The 13612-nt window shown below is 44.3% G+C and overlaps 1 protein-coding gene across 10 annotated transcripts in view; it reads left to right on the top strand.

Annotated features, from left to right (window-relative positions):
- Positions 1 to 13612, top strand: part of LOC140560885 (plakophilin-4-like) — a 155881-nt gene that overhangs the window by 95971 nt on the left and 46298 nt on the right. For all 10 annotated transcript variants that reach the window (XM_072685523.1, XM_072685524.1, XM_072685517.1 and 7 more), the window contains 3 exons: positions 2997 to 3119; positions 4485 to 4684; positions 6940 to 7477. In XM_072685523.1, coding sequence (XP_072541624.1) covers positions 2997 to 3119; positions 4485 to 4684; positions 6940 to 7477 — 861 coding nt within the window. The remainder of the gene's footprint in view (positions 1 to 2996; positions 3120 to 4484; positions 4685 to 6939; positions 7478 to 13612) is intronic.

Below are 13612 nucleotides of genomic sequence, written 5' to 3'. Positions count from 1 at the left end.
TGTTCCAGAACGCTCCCCCAGTCTTCACATTGTTCTAGAACGCTCCCCCAGTCTTCACGTGGTTCTAGAATGCTCACCCTTCACGCTGTGCTAGAATGCATTCTCTCCTTCACGCTGTTCTAGAATGCTCACCCTTCACGCTGTTCTAGAATGCTCACCCTTCACGCTGTTCTAGAATGCTCACCCGTCACGCTGTTCTAGAATGGTTTCCCCTTCACGCTGTTCTAGAATGCATTCTCTCCTTCACGCTGTTCTAGAATGCATTCTCTTTCACGCTATTCTAGAATGGTTTCCCCTTCACGCTGTGCTAGAATACATTCTATTTCAAGCTGTTCTAGAACGCTCCCCCAGTCTTCACGCTGTTCTAGAACGCTCCCCCAGTCTTCACGCTGTTCTAGAATGCTTTGCGCCCTTCACGCTGTTCTAGAATGCATTCTCTCCTTCACGCTGTTCTAGAATGCATTCTCTCTTTCACGCTGTTCTAGAATGCATTCTCTCCTTTGCGCGGTTCTAGACTGCTTCCCGCCCTTCATGCTGTTCTAGAATGCATTCTCTCTTTTGCGCTGTTCCAGAATGCTTCCCCCCTTTCACGTCTCATTCCCCCTGTTCTGTACTGTTCCAGACTCCTACTGTTCCTACTGTTCTAGATCGATCTCTCCCTTTAACACTGTCCTGTAATGTGATTTAAGATGCAGTGTAAATGCAGTGGTGTGTTCTGTTATTGGCTACTGACCCCTGTGCACACCTTTGAACACTGAATGACTCCTAATATGGGCATCCGAATCCGGTCGTTCTGCTGAAGCTCAGATCTCCAGTGTTTGGTCATCAGTGATGTTTGTATTTGCTGTGAAACCGTATGAAGGAATTCGATTTGGCTGAGCTTATCCTGCAGTTTTTCCTGGAAGTCGGGGTGCAGCTTGTTAAAGTCTAGCCTGGCAGCAGTACAGCAGAATGACTGACTGAGGGCCGTTAGCTGTGTGTTTATGATTGCTGAATGTGGCCTGAGGGGGATTTGTAGTGTCCGGATGGTGTCGAACTCCTGTTACAGAGTTATGCTTGATTACTGTTCAGCACACAAAGCCACATAGCGGGAGCTCGTAAACGGCGGGCAATTATAGGAGATTTTGTTATCATTTTTAATGCCTGATGTCTGTATCAATAATTCAGATCGCCATCAGGATGCATTTTTCATGAGGTTTTGAAACACAGTGGAAATCAATCTGAGCGTGAGCATTAGGGCTTTTTTAAAGATTTAAGTGTCGATGGCTAGCCTACGATTTCGTGCGTTATTGGCCGTCAGGCGCAGTAATATCCTGTGCGGTATTTTACAGACATCCTGAGCCAGGGCCGGTGCTGCGGCTGGTCCAGGGGCTAACTGAGACGGGGAGGTGGGTAGTGTTGGCTAAAGAAACGCTGCAGGGGAAGCCTCCTGTCAGGCTGTCAGGGCCACTCGGGCACACAGTCAACAGATCTGAGCAAACAGCCTGCTGCCGAAACACACACACACACACACACACATAGCCCTTCTCTCTGGACTTCACCCTCATCCATATGTAAGCGAGGGTGAGTGAGTCTGCGTGACACAATACACACGTCAGCTGCCTAGCCAAGAATGACAACTTCCACACGGCTCACACTGATCTGTGCTCGGATGGAGAATGGCCTGAGATCGCAGAGAGGGGTTTTGATATTTTAACTAATCGTCCCTCATTAGTCAACCCGTCTGCTTCCATGGAGTCGTGATTGGGATTTGGGAGACCTCATTATGCTGTCATAGAGATTTCAGCAAGCCCTTGCCTGTACAATCATCTATAAATGATCATCTCCTACAGAGCGCACAAGTATCTCCCTGGATCTTCTGATGGATCAGGAGTTACTGTAGTAGTAAAGTTGACCTGGCAGGTCAGAACAGTGCAGTACCGATGAGATGGCATGGAAAAGCAGGCTCATGCTACTGTGGCTAATGCTAATACCCTGATATCAGTTCACACAGTATGTTAACATTACTTAGACGTTGGTCAAGAAGTTGATTGTTCTTGGGAGACCATCTTTAATTGCCCAAAAATTGTATTCTATATAAAGCTTAATCCATAGAGGCCGAAGTATCTGAAGGTTTCCATTCCAGTAAAGCTGGAGCACACCTTATGTAGCCAATCACCTGTTTACAAATGAAAACCAACTGATTAAACGAGTGGAATCACTTTGTCAGAATGCATTTGGTGTAGCATATTGGGTACCAACACCTCCTTCCCCAAGCAGACAGGGGTTCTATTCCCCAGTCTGTCAGACACCGCATGCTACACCAATAAGTCCTAGCAGTGCGTTTTCCTGCCTGCTTAACATGGTTTAAATGTATGTCACTCGTTTTTACTGTTTTTAATTCATATTCAATGACCCAGACTGTGTAGTAGACATACCTTTAACTCCTTTATGTACCTCTATATGTCAATCTCATGACTACATTGCTCTCATATTTAACGTCAGTTGTGTAGGCCCTAAAATAGAACCCTGTGGTATGCAAAACCAAGTCATTTACATCAGTTTCTGCATTTAGATTAAAACTTAATAACAAATCTAGGGTTTAACAGATTTACTCCTAATGTAATGCTCTCTCAAGCGCAAAATAACTGGCTCAGTCATACGTAATGTTGATGAACCATAAGTGCGTCCATGTATCCATGTCTTTTTTCCAAGAACCCAACAACGCGTCATCAAATCATAAAAATATGAGCACTCCTGGCTATAAGTGTGTTTTTAAGCTTAATATTTGAGTATCACTGCCTGATGTGTTTGATACGCAATATTAAATGGGTTATGTAATACGTTGGCTACTCTATAGCTCTGTATATGCATGTGAAGAAAAGCTAGAGCCAACCTTTCACTATGCTGAGCAATAACGTTAGCCTGGTCTAGTGTAATGTAATCTAACCTAAGGTGTTTATGCCTCTTAGCCTGGCGGCGACGTGACTGTTGTGATTGTTTTTGTTTTTCTGTAGATGCATCAACCTCGGATGCCAAGTCTCGGATAACGGACGGCTCCCGCTCACCCCCGTTCCGCGTGAGGACTGAGGCAGAGCAACTGTCGCTGTGCTCACCGGAGCAGAGCTCTCTGCACGAAAGTGAGGGTCCGTCCACAAACACCCTGCCTGATCAGGGGCTCAGTGCGCCGTCAGACAACAAACAAGTAACTTTTAATGAGAGGGCCTGTCATGAACCTCTCAAACTAAAACTCAGTATAACCATAGATCATACCACATTATGTGTAGACACCTGTGACAATTAGCGTGGAGAAGCTGCTTATCTGGGCAGTAAGAGTTTATCTCCTCAGTAAAACACTGATATTAGAATAAACACTAATAATAACACTCCTACAGAAAGTGGTGGTGGTTCTCCATCACTGTGTTCATCATAAGAACATCTCCAAAGTTCTCCTCATGGAGTCTAGTATTATTTAGAGTTCTCCTCAGATCAACACCTGGTTTGGTGGTAAATCAGGGCTTAATGATGGTAAATCAGATGAGCTGCTGCTGCTGCTGCTGATGGAGTTGAACACATCCTCCACGCTGTGCTGGCTGGACTGGGGGGCGTCCAGGAGAAACCTGGAGGAACTGAGCTTTGTTCTTCAGACTAGCTCACCGACAAGATCTCCCTTCTTTCTTCAGAATGAGAAGCTCTTGCTCCTTTTTACTGGATTTTTGTTTAACTGCATCTGTTGTGATGAGATCTGGAGCTTCTACAGTAAAAACTCTAATTGTGAAAATGAATAGTTTTAAATAATGTGCTTAGGTGCCCAAATTGTCTGCTCAGTACTGTAGTTTGCACTTCATTTGGTTAAGGTAATTATTGTTAATTATTGTGGCCACACACTGCAGAGGATGTTACCCAGAGGCATTTTCCTTAAACTCATAGATGTTTTCAGCACTGAACAATAGCTCTCTAGCTCCTGCTACTACTGCCGTTCCACTGCTTTAAGCTGTTGTGAGTGAGTGGTGAGACTTCGGCTCCCTCCCTGTCTAACAAGTTAAAGGTAGCAATTGGTCTGAGCCCTTTACAACGGTCTGCCACTAAAGCAATGGAGGTTGTGGAATAACAGCTCTGCAGTCTATATGTGGAGTATATGTTTACCGTGCTGCTAAACTTGGAGCTAATTTGAAAGTGGCAGTGATGGTGGTGATTGGTAGTTACTAAACAGATTAAGCTTCAGCCTCTTATACTGTCACTGTGATCTTTCCACATCCCTTTCATCACTGCTCAAGGGTCTTCTAATACAGGGACTAAATTATAGCTGAAAGAGCTCTACACAATCCTAGGACTACAGATGTTAGCCATGCTGTGTTGTTTAAATCTAAATACACGCTACAGAGCCCTCCAAACATGCTGATCCAGACATGCATGAAATAATGGTTCTTCTCTCTCTCTCTTTCTTTCTCTCTCTCTTTCTTTCTTTCTTTCCTTATCTGTCTGTCCCTCCCTCCCTCTCTCAGGGTCTGTAGGGAACTCCCGCAGTTCCACTCAGATGAACTCGTACTCAGACAGTGGCTATCAGGATGCAGGCAGTTACTACAGCAGTCAAAACGTGGGGAAAGTGGAGGTGCGACTGCAGCACTCATACCCGGGTACCAGTGCTGCCACCAGCGGGACACTCCTGAGAAACTCCAGGGCAGAGGGGCAGGCATCCGGGCAGGTGAGCAATGGCATCATAATATCCATTCAAAACCCCAAATTCCAGTTTGGAAAAATGTTGGAAGGTTTGTAAGTGATAGATACTTCGTCATGGTATAAGTCATGTTGGCTGGAGCGCCATCATTCCAGCGGACTCCGTTCCACTGCTCCACAGCTCAGTGCTGAGGGGGAGGGCTTTATACCCCTCTATCCCATGCTTGGCATTAGACATGGTGCCAACAGCTCCGGAGAGTGCTGTACTATTGGCAGTACTTCTCTACAGGGACTAGACAAGCGCTGTGTGTGCATTTGTGCAGTGTGTGTCAGCAATGGATACAACTCAAAGTAGCTGAATGTATTCATTAGAAGGGGTGTCCACAAACATCCCTTTGGACATATAGTGTACACAGTAAGTTTTCACTTTTTGGCATATTTTGAATCTGGGAGTTGCTCTTTACTCGTTGTTACAATGTCATGATGAATGGACGAATAGAAATGCTCCAAAATAAATTGAACTAAAATCTTTTACAATGATCTCCATTGAAGTTAAGACAAAGTAAGAGCTGCATTTTGGAGCTACAACAGTTTTCTTTGGTAGAGTCTATACAGGCATGTCAGTTATGTGCACAACCAAGGAATTTTCCCAGCAAAGCAGGTTAATTATGCTGTGGCTAACATGGGTGTAACAAAATCTCTATATATTGAAGTATAGCGATATTGCATTATATTATGTTTTGCGATACTGTATCGATTCTCTGGAAATCACATGGTGTTCAACTTTTTTTGCTGTCTGCTATGACAGTTTTCCTAAAATTTGATTTAAAAAATTGCAGTAAATCATCTCATTTACAGTATTGCAATATCTCATATATACTGATGTGTATCGTATCACCCGGTTCAGGGCAATTAGGGCATCAGCCCTTGTCGATCTCAGGTCCCCCTGAGAGTGCATCATAAATGTAAATCCCACACCATCATGAATTGGTCAAAACCATAGTATGAATGATTTTCCATATTTATCAGCACTGTCAGGGTTGATACCTGACCTGTAAGTGTACAAGCAGCCTGTGGCCCATCATAACACTTTGAGCCAGATCTTAAAATATAAGCTAGCTATAGGCAGGCTTTGTAGTTCAGAGAGTTCTGAGTCCCGTCCAATATCTAAACCCATGACTAGCCCCTTTGATCTTCTCACTTTCTCCTTTTTATTCGATTGGACAGACTGTGCCGGTTTAAACCAGTGTAAATGACACTGGGCCAACAGGAAAGTGGGGTTATTATCCTCCTGACAATGCATAATGCTCTCAGGCGAAATTGACCCATAACTCATCTGTGCAGGAAGGGGGATAGCCAGATCATTCTTGTTTTCTTTTTTCCCCTCCATCTTTGCAGCTGCTGGGTATAGGGAAGGAGAAAAAAAGCTTTTTGTCTGATTTTCTTCTTTAAGCAGACCTCAGACTGCCTCTGCAGAGCTATTCTCAGATGGAGGCAGTGAGGACATTGTCCTAGATCAGCATTTGCCTGCTTTGCACAGGTCAGTGTTTTCTCTGCTCCATCACACCTGAGTCAGGTCTTTTAAGGCTTGATAATTAGCTGCAGATTAGAATCAGGTGGGGTTGAGTAGAGGAAACACTAAACTGTGCAGTCTAAGAACCCTCCTGGAAACACCATTTAAGAGTCATTACAATCATTTATTTTAAATATCTAGCATATAAAAATCATACAGTCAACAGAGAGTTGAGATGTTTTAGAGAAGGGATTTTTCATGTTAAAATCATTTAGTTAATGTAGTTATTTAAATGTTTATTTTAAAAATATATATTTTAATAATATAACTTTTACACAAACTTTTTAGCCATATTCTCAATAAAAGGTAACGAGTGGCATGTGATGGGGTGGTAAATTTTAAGTTTATTTTGAAATATCGCTTATCACTTGCATTAATAGTGTAAAAGTATTAAGAAGAAAAACAACCTATTTTTTCCTCTCTCTATTTCGGGTGGTTGTGTGGAGCTTAAAGGACACTTTCATGGAAAAAGCAACAAATAAACAATGTAAAAGATTGTTCCGGGCAGCTTCAAAGACTCAAATGATGTCACATCCTCTTTGTAGCGTTATTTAAAGCAACAGTACATTTGTTTACAGACAAAACAAGTTAGTGTGATGGGGTGGTAAGTCTTCTTAAAATCTTCTTAAAATGGTATGTATGTATATATGCATTAAAAAATATGTAATGTAATGTAAACAGTGGCTTCTTCTCTATGTCTGATTGTCCAGATGTCGGTCAGTGCCAGTCAGGCGATACCCGGCCGTGCCATGCGGAGGGTGAGCTCGGTGCCGTCTCGGACTCAGTCCCCAGCATACGGCAGCAGCGTCTCTCCGTCCCGTGGCTCGCTCAGGGCGTCACCCGGCAGCGCGTACGGCTCCCCCATCGTGACGGAGCCCAAGCCTCTGCCCAGCATCTTCTCCAGCACCACACTGCCTGGCGCCCAGCGGGCCGGCTCGCCCTTCTCCACGCAGAAAAACTCACCCGCCGCCCTGCGCAGGATGGGCTCGGCCAACTCCCGCTCCGGCAGCGCCAGCCGAACCACCTCTCCCTACTCGGGCCGCGTGGGGTCACCGCTGAGTGTGGGGGGCGGAGCAGAGGGGCAGGGGGGTTCCGGATCATCTCCTGTCCGGTCCGGGATGACGGCGGTACCGCAGCATTATGGCTCGACACTGCCCAGGACACTACTGCATGAAGGCTCAGATCCATACAGCACCCACTCATACGAGATATACGAGAGAATGGTCCCGCGGCCAGACAGCTTGACAGGTCAGTGTCTCTCCTGTTCTGCTACAGTTGCAGCAGATAGAGATCGAGATTAGACTGAAAAACACTGCAGTGCTCCTGTGTGGCTGGGTAGTGCTGACGCTTCCAATCCTGGCATTTCTTTGTTATAATCAATTCTCATATAAAATTATAGACACCAGGTAAAAAATTCATAAATGCAGAACACACTCCTGCACAGTGTCAGTGCATCGCTACTGTTTATTTGCTTAGTTTAACAAAACTAGGGGATAAAATGTGAGGTTTGATTCAGAACCATCTCTCTCACGCTTTCTCTCTCTTGCCCTTTCGCCATCTCTCATTCTCTCCTTCTCTCTCACACTCTTGCTCTCTCACGCACTCTCTCTCTTCCACTTTTTCTCCCTCGCTATCTCGCTCTCGCTCTCCCACTATCACATGCTCGGTCACACTCTCTTACGCTTCGTCTCTTGCTCTCTCTTGCACATGCTTCCTTTCTTGCTTTCTTTTGCACTTGCGTTCTCTCTCTCTCTCTTTCTGTCTCATGCACACTCTCTCGCGCTATCTCTCTCTCCCGTGCTCTCTCATGCACTCTCGCTTTCTCTATCTCTCTTGTGCTTGGTCTTTTTCTTTCTCTCTGTCTTTCTTTATCATGCGCTCTCTCTCTCTCTCTCTCTCTCTCTCTCTCTCTCTCACGTGCTCCCATTCTTCCTTTCTTTTGCCCTCGCATTCTCTTTCTCCCTCTTACTCTTGATCCCTCTTACGCTCTTCCTCCCTCACTATTCTCTCTCTCGTTCTCCAGCTCACTCTTGCTCTCTTATACACTCCCTCTATCTCTTTCTCTTTCTCATGCTCTTGCTGTCTCACGCTCTTTCTTTTCCCACCCTCTCACTATCACATGCTCGGTCACACTGTCTCTTACGCTTCCACTCTTGCTCTCTTTTGCGTGTGCTCTCTCTCCCTATCTCTCTCTCGCAAGCTCACATGCTTCTCTCTCACATGCTCCCTTTCTTGCTTTCTCTTGCACTCGCATTCTCTTTCCCTCTCTCTCCCTCCCATTCGTGCTGTTTCACTCTCTTCCACTCTTTCTCCCTCAATAATTTTTTACTGGCTCATGCTCTCTCTCTCTCTCTCTCTCTCTCTCTCTCTCTCTCTCTCTCTCGCTCTCGCTCTCGCTCTCGCTCTCGCTCTCGCTCTCTCTCTCTCTCTCTGTCGTTCTGTCTTATGCTCTCTCTCTCTCTCGATGCCAGAGGAAAAACAGGGAATACAGGATGGCCAGTCTAGAGGCCTAATGGCTAAATTCTGCTCAAGGTTTCTTCCTCTTGAGCTTGGCGAGTTTTTCCTTGCCACTGTTGCCATTGGCTTCCTCAACCGAGGCTCGGATGACATGCGAAGACTTACGATGTTAAAAGCTCTGTATAAATAAACCTGAATGCTTTTATATTTTCTGTTGTAAAGAATAATGCTAATACATAGAAATCGGGCTGTGAAACATGCAGGGCATTTAGGTCACTAATTAACACTTAAAGCACTTGAAGAGCATGTAATTTTAATAGGGTATTAAAACTTTTGCATACACCTGGGGGTGATGAACCACGCATATTATATAGTCCTGGGCCTGATTTTAATCATTTAACACCTGTAGTTCTAATACCAATTATTTATTGAGAAGCAGGATTTTGCAATAATGACTCAACGAATAGATGCTGAATTCTTTAGCATAGGCTTTTAATTATGATTTGATGGATATTGGTTTTGCTGATTTCCTTTATTGTGCAAAATATTTATATTTATATTTACCCACCAGAGATAGTTTAAGAAGTATTGAGATGGTGCTGCTAGCCTTCATATAACTCTCTGTTGGACTGAAAAGATTGTCTGTGGTTTAGTGTCTTCCTAGTGTGTGTGTGTGTGTGTGTGTGTGTGTGTGTGTGTGTGTGTGTGTGTGTGTGTGTGTGTGTGTGTGTGTGTGTGTGTGTGTGTGTTGTCATGTTAGGTTTCAAGGATTTGATGTCAGTGGGCTTAGATTTCTAAGTGTGTATGATCCTGTTTCTTGCTCTGTTAGTGGCTCCTCCTCGTGCATGGTGTCCAGCTCCAGGGGGCGCAGGCTGGGTGTAAGAGGCTTGCTGCTGTGTTCAGTTCAGGGCTCAGCTAACTGCAGTAGCCTTGAACTTCCCAACCCCTCTTTTCTGAGGGGAGAGGAGAGTGCTGTTCAGACAGTGTAGAGTTCATTCATAACCTGAACAGACAGAGCAGGTTCAGCTGCAGTTACGCTGTCCTTCCATCAGCCGTTCACTTTCAGAGGAGTCCTGCTGATTCACCAGCGGACACACCTGAATCTCTATCAGCCTTCACCCGCTCTGTCTCTCGCTCTCGCTACCTCTCGTTCACCCTCTGTCTTGTGCTGTCTCCTCCTCTCTGTGTCTCCTAATTCTTTCCTTACTGTTCTCTCACGCACTCGCTCTCTTTCTCTCTTGTCAATTCAATTCAGTTCAGGTTGGCTTTATTGGCATGACTGTCTCATCAACAATGTTGCCAAAGCAACTGAAATCTGAACAATATATCAGATATAAAATGAATGAATTAACAATGAAAAATAAAACAATCAGCTAATAATAAACAGCTATTAATGTACAGAACTAAAATAAACGTTCATTTTTCATTGAAACTGTAAAATTATAGTAGCTATAGTAACTATATTTATATGCATTCTTTTTTATAGTAATGTTATGGTGGGTGGGGTTTAATAGGGTGTGGGTGGAGTTTGTGATGATGGCACTCACTGTCCTTCAGGCGGTAGCGTGTTGTCACATATTTGGCGGTGAGAGGCGCTGTTTTGCCTTCGCCGAGGAAAATTCCTCATTTTTTTAAATTCAGTCAGATTTTCCAGATTTGGGTGGAGGTTCTTCAGGGTTTGGGTGAAGTTTTCTCTGATGATTTTGAATTTTGGGCAGTGAAGGAGGAAGTGCAGCTCTGTCTGGACCTCACTGCTCTCACAGTGACCACACACTCTCTCCTCTCTGGGCAGCCAGGACTGTCTGTATCTGCCTGTCTCTATGGCCAGGCTGTGGACACTGAGCCAGTACTTACTCCCTTGCTCATGAGTTCATGATCTCATGCTCTGTCTTTCTCTTTCGCTCTGCTTCTCTCATTTCTCTCTCTCTCTCTCTCTCTCTCTCTCTCTCTCTCTCTCTCTCTCTCTCTCTCTCTCTCTCTCTCTCTCGCTCTGCTTCTCTCATTTCTCTCTCTCTCTCTCTCTCTCTCTCTCTCTCTATCTATCTATCTATCTATCTCTCTCTTTCTCTCGCTTGTTCTCTCTGTTGCTCTCGCGTGCTCTCTCTCATTACTTGTTGTCTTGCTCACTTTCTTTCTTGCGTCGCTTTCTCTCACACAATCTCACTCTCTCTCCCTTTCCTGTTTGCACGCTATCTCTCTCGCTCTTTCTTCCCCTATTGTGTGCTTTTATGCTCTTTTGCGTGCTTGCTCTCTCACTCTCTCTCTCTCTCACTCACTCACTCTCACTCTCTCTCTCTCACACTTGCTGTCTCACTCCTGCTCTCCCTTGTGCTCTTTCTGGCTTTCTCTCGCGTGCTCTCTCTGTTGCTCTCGCGTGCCCCCTCTCATTTGTTCTACTGCTCACTTTCTCTGACTCTCTTACTTGTTCTCATTCCTTTTCTCTTTCTCTCACGTTCTCTTTCTCCCTTTCTCTTTTCCTCTCACTCTCTCGGCCAGTCTTTCACTTTCTCTCACACACAATCTCATTCTCTCCCATTCATGTGTGCTCTTTCTCTCTCGCGCGTGTGCACTCTCTTTCGATGGCACTCCCTTTATCTCACTTATGCACTTTCTCTCGTGCTCTTTCATCCCCACTTGTGTGCTTTCTTGCTCTCTTTCGCTTGCACACTCTGTCTCTCTCGCACGCCCTCTCTCTGATTGACTGACAGTACAGGCAGAATTAATGACAGGCGTTACATGTAGAACACAGGCCTGCAGAAATAAGAAAACAGATATGCCCTTCATCAAATACTACAACAGACGGCTGCGCTTTCAGGAGCAGATAGCTGCCTCATAAGCGCACTCTATAAACTATAGACTATCAGCGCGCGTTTCGGGCAAAAGCACTGATTTCTGGGAGCTCTGGAATTGATTTATCTTCATGTCGGCTTCACCGCCACAGTTAATTGTTATAGCTGACTGAGTAGGGAGTTAAAAGTGTGTGACGTGGGGAGGATGGAGGGAGTGGGAGGACAACAGCAGCCTGATGCCTCTTACGGGTAATTTATCTGTAAGTGCTGATGGATGGGTCTGTTGTGCTTCATCAGTGTGGGCGTCTGCTTTTTTTTTTTTTTTACTCTGACATTTCAAAAGCTCATGGAAATGAATTTTCTGTGACAGGGCGACACTCATGTCCGTCCTTATCGGCCTTTCTCTTCCTCTCTTCTTTCGCTCTCTCTCTCCCTCCCTAAGCAGCCGTTCTCTGGGATGCCGTGACACACAAAACCTTGACTGTGGCGTTCCTCCTCCTTTCGGGGACTCGTGCTTTTGTTTTTCACTGCTTTTGACTCATTAAAGCGATTGGTGGTCATGGTGATGAGCTCTTTCAAATGCTGATGGCCCACACAAGGCATCGTTTCTACCCAGTTTTATTCATCCGTAGTGGCTGTAGAATAGACACACTCCTTACAAACGTACACCTCCTCAACTCGCAGCCCGCTGAAGTGAGTGATGGCAGTGAGGCGTCCTCTCTGAACTTCAAATCCCAGCATTCTTCAGCACAGGCCGAAAGAGCAGGGGACGGCTAGGCTGCTTTCATAGACAACCTTATTAATAACAGTATCCGTTCATTTTAATGAGTTTACAAAGCAGTGTTGAATAAACAGCTTCATAATAATGCTTATTAATACTGACCGCAGTAGGATGCTTCACCAGGCTGTGGAGTGCATCAACAATAGGTTGCCAAGCAACGTCACGGTCAAAGATAATAACAAAGAAATATGATTATTAATAATTAATAATGATAGTACTAATAAAGGCATACATATATTATATGGACTAAAGTATTGGGACACCTGCACAGTCATTGTTTTTGTTTTATTTAAAAACAATAGGTTGCCAAGCAACATCACAGTCAAAGATAATAACAACAAATATGATTAATAATAATGAATAATGATAGTACTAACAAAGGCATACATATATCATATGGACTAAAGTATTGGGACACCTGCACAGTCATTGTTTGTTGTTTTATTTAAAAAAACTGTTGTCACAGACACCAGACACAGATAGTCTATATTAAATGTATGCTGCTGCTGGTCTTATTAATATTGCTCTTGTGGAGGCTCTGAGTTTCTTATGTAAATACAGGAATGTGAACTGCAACGCTACGCCTTTTGCTACTGTGATGCATTAGTGTAGCACATTAACGCCCAGCACTGTTTACAGTGGCTTCAAACCTACTCAGCCTGCTAGATTCTGGAATCAGACTGGTCCATTTTCTAACAGTTATTTGACCTGTGGTAATGACGTTAGGGGGTGAAGAGTGGGTGGGACCTGAGATAATTAGTCGGACAGACACAGACACAGGCTTGTGTGAATGACTAACTTGCCTCAGTGGTGAAGTGTGCGAGAATTACAGATCAGTGTCTGGTCTGAATGAATTTAGGATAAAGTGTTTGAGAAAGAGAGAGTCTAAGGCACCAGGTAAAGAGGCCCAAATCTGATTTTCTCACCAAATCAGTTATTTGTTTTGAAGTAACCTGTAGTCGACTTTTGTAGTCTGAACAGTTCACGCTCCCAAACTGGCCCGCAAAAGAGCAATGCTTCATGTGGCCTGTTTTCACGTGACCCATTTTCCCTGACGTAAAAAAAGTCTGATTTAATTCCGATCTTGCTGTTCAGATGGAGTTGGATTGCCACATATCGGATATGCATTAGATTTCAATACCAAATATTAAAGCAGCCCAAACCGGAATTGAGAAGATTGAGATTCTGTGTTTTTAAAGTGAACCAAATCTGATTCAGTGCATTTTTGCACATCTGAATCAGATTTGGGCCGCTTTATCTCCTGAAACTTCTTAGAACACTAATTCTATTAGATTACTGCTCTGTGGTCATAAAGTCACCGTTTCACATTTTAATGTGATTTTAATGTGACATTTT

This window comes from Salminus brasiliensis, chromosome 8, assembly GCF_030463535.1.
Source record: "Salminus brasiliensis chromosome 8, fSalBra1.hap2, whole genome shotgun sequence".
NCBI lineage: Eukaryota > Metazoa > Chordata > Actinopteri > Characiformes > Bryconidae > Salminus > Salminus brasiliensis.
This window is presented reverse-complemented; position numbering and strand designations above follow the sequence as displayed.